General features: G+C 32.0%; 1 protein-coding gene across 2 annotated transcripts in view; it reads left to right on the forward strand.

The window, feature by feature from the left end:
- Positions 1-1715, forward strand: part of mettl8 (methyltransferase 8, methylcytidine) — a 7228-nt gene that overhangs the window by 2841 nt on the left and 2672 nt on the right. For both annotated transcript variants that reach the window (XM_016464192.1, XM_016464193.1), the window contains exon 5: positions 739-878. In XM_016464192.1, the coding sequence (XP_016319678.1) occupies positions 739-878 (140 nt within the window). The remainder of the gene's footprint in view (positions 1-738; positions 879-1715) is intronic.

Raw genomic sequence — 1715 nt, forward strand, 5'->3', positions numbered from 1 at the left:
TTTAGGCTTTTTTTTTTTTTTTTTCACTTTTTTTTTAAGAAATTAATTGAGCAAGGACGCTTTAAATTGCTCATATGTGACAGTAAAGACATTTATAATAAAAAATGTGTGCATATATAGAATAAAGTACTCTTTAAAAAAATAATAAAAATTATAATTATATATATATATATATATATATATATATAAATAAAACGGCTATTTTTATTGTAATAATATATCACAATATTACTGCTTTACTGTATTTTTTATGAATTATATGCAGCCATATAAGCTTAAACGACCTAAGATAACTAAGTAGTTTAATGTGTATTTATTTATTGATAATACAAGTTATTAAACAGCATGTCTCTGCTTAAAAATATGTAATTGAGTATATACAGTATTTGAAGTACCACTCTATATTTAATGGTAGTACTGAATTTAATTTATGCTAGTTATAATTTGAATACAATTCTTCATATGCTTAATTTCTATGCTTTTTAAGTAAAATAAAAAAAATATATAAGTAATTTTATTTAGTGTATTTAAAATGTAATTAAAGCAATATCATTCCCATGTATTTATGTAATTAAAGTGTCAACAGCTTTCGTATTAAAATAAATGGAACTCGTACCATTTGTTAGTTGTATTAGTATGATAAAATGTTTGCAGTGTAATTCCATGAAGGCAAAATCTAAAATGCTTCTCAAAAACGGCAGTCATTTGAGGACAGTTGTGTATGTTTTCCCCTTGCAGGAGCACCCAGACTATGACCCTGCAGTGTGTCACGCATTTGTGCGGGACATTTGTGACACGGCGTCCCCATTTCCCTTCCCACCCGAGAGTCTGGACATTATTCTGGTGGTCTTTGTGCTCTCTGCCATCCACCCAGCACGGTAACACATTCATTATGTGAACACTGTAACACACTTGCCCAGCATGCACCTGACATTAGAGTCTGTTTATTTGACCAGTGTCCTCGCTTACAGCAGCCATTCCCACTTTACCCTGCTGTTGTGTCCTTCAGTCAAATTTACCTATGGCAACATGTGCTTTAAAATATACATTAAATAATCATAAGCATGTTTTTATTTGATCATTACACTACTTTTATGTTTTAATATTTAGAAGTGTGATTATACAAACTTAACATCAGGCCAGTCCATAGGTTTATGTTAAAACATGATGAAGTTCATTCTTAGACTCATTTCTCTTGGATTCAATGGATGTAATTTGGACATGATTGTTATATCAGGACCAACATTGTAGCTTCAGAAGTTATGTAAGAAATCTTCAAACATAAACATGATCTTGACAGCTCTTTAGCAGTGTTATGGAAAATTGAGTGTTTGAGATGGTCAGTTTACATACTTTGCCAGAGCTCTGGAGTATTTATGATTTGTTCCATGTGAAGTAAGTGCAAATGTGAAGCCCTTGAATAAGCTCAGATTGTCTGCACTTGTACTCACAGTTACCCCAGACCAGTGTCTCTAGCCTCTCTTCTTACTCTGAGATGTTTTGAGCTATTGTTGTTTCCTCATCAGATTCACAGATAAATCATAAAGTTTTATACAGTCCTTCAAATGTTCAATACTGAATCTGGAGTCCTTGTTTGAGTTATTTATACAGTGCACTTATTAGTTACCATGGGCTGAAGAATCTGGATCAAGTTTACTTGGTGATAGCTTATGAATGAAGCCTTACAGTAATTTCAGGGAACATATCTGACATTA

This window comes from Sinocyclocheilus anshuiensis, unplaced genomic scaffold (assembly GCF_001515605.1).
Source record: "Sinocyclocheilus anshuiensis isolate Anshui unplaced genomic scaffold, SAMN03320099.WGS_v1.1 scaffold284, whole genome shotgun sequence".
Classification (NCBI taxonomy): Eukaryota; Metazoa; Chordata; class Actinopteri; order Cypriniformes; family Cyprinidae; genus Sinocyclocheilus; species Sinocyclocheilus anshuiensis.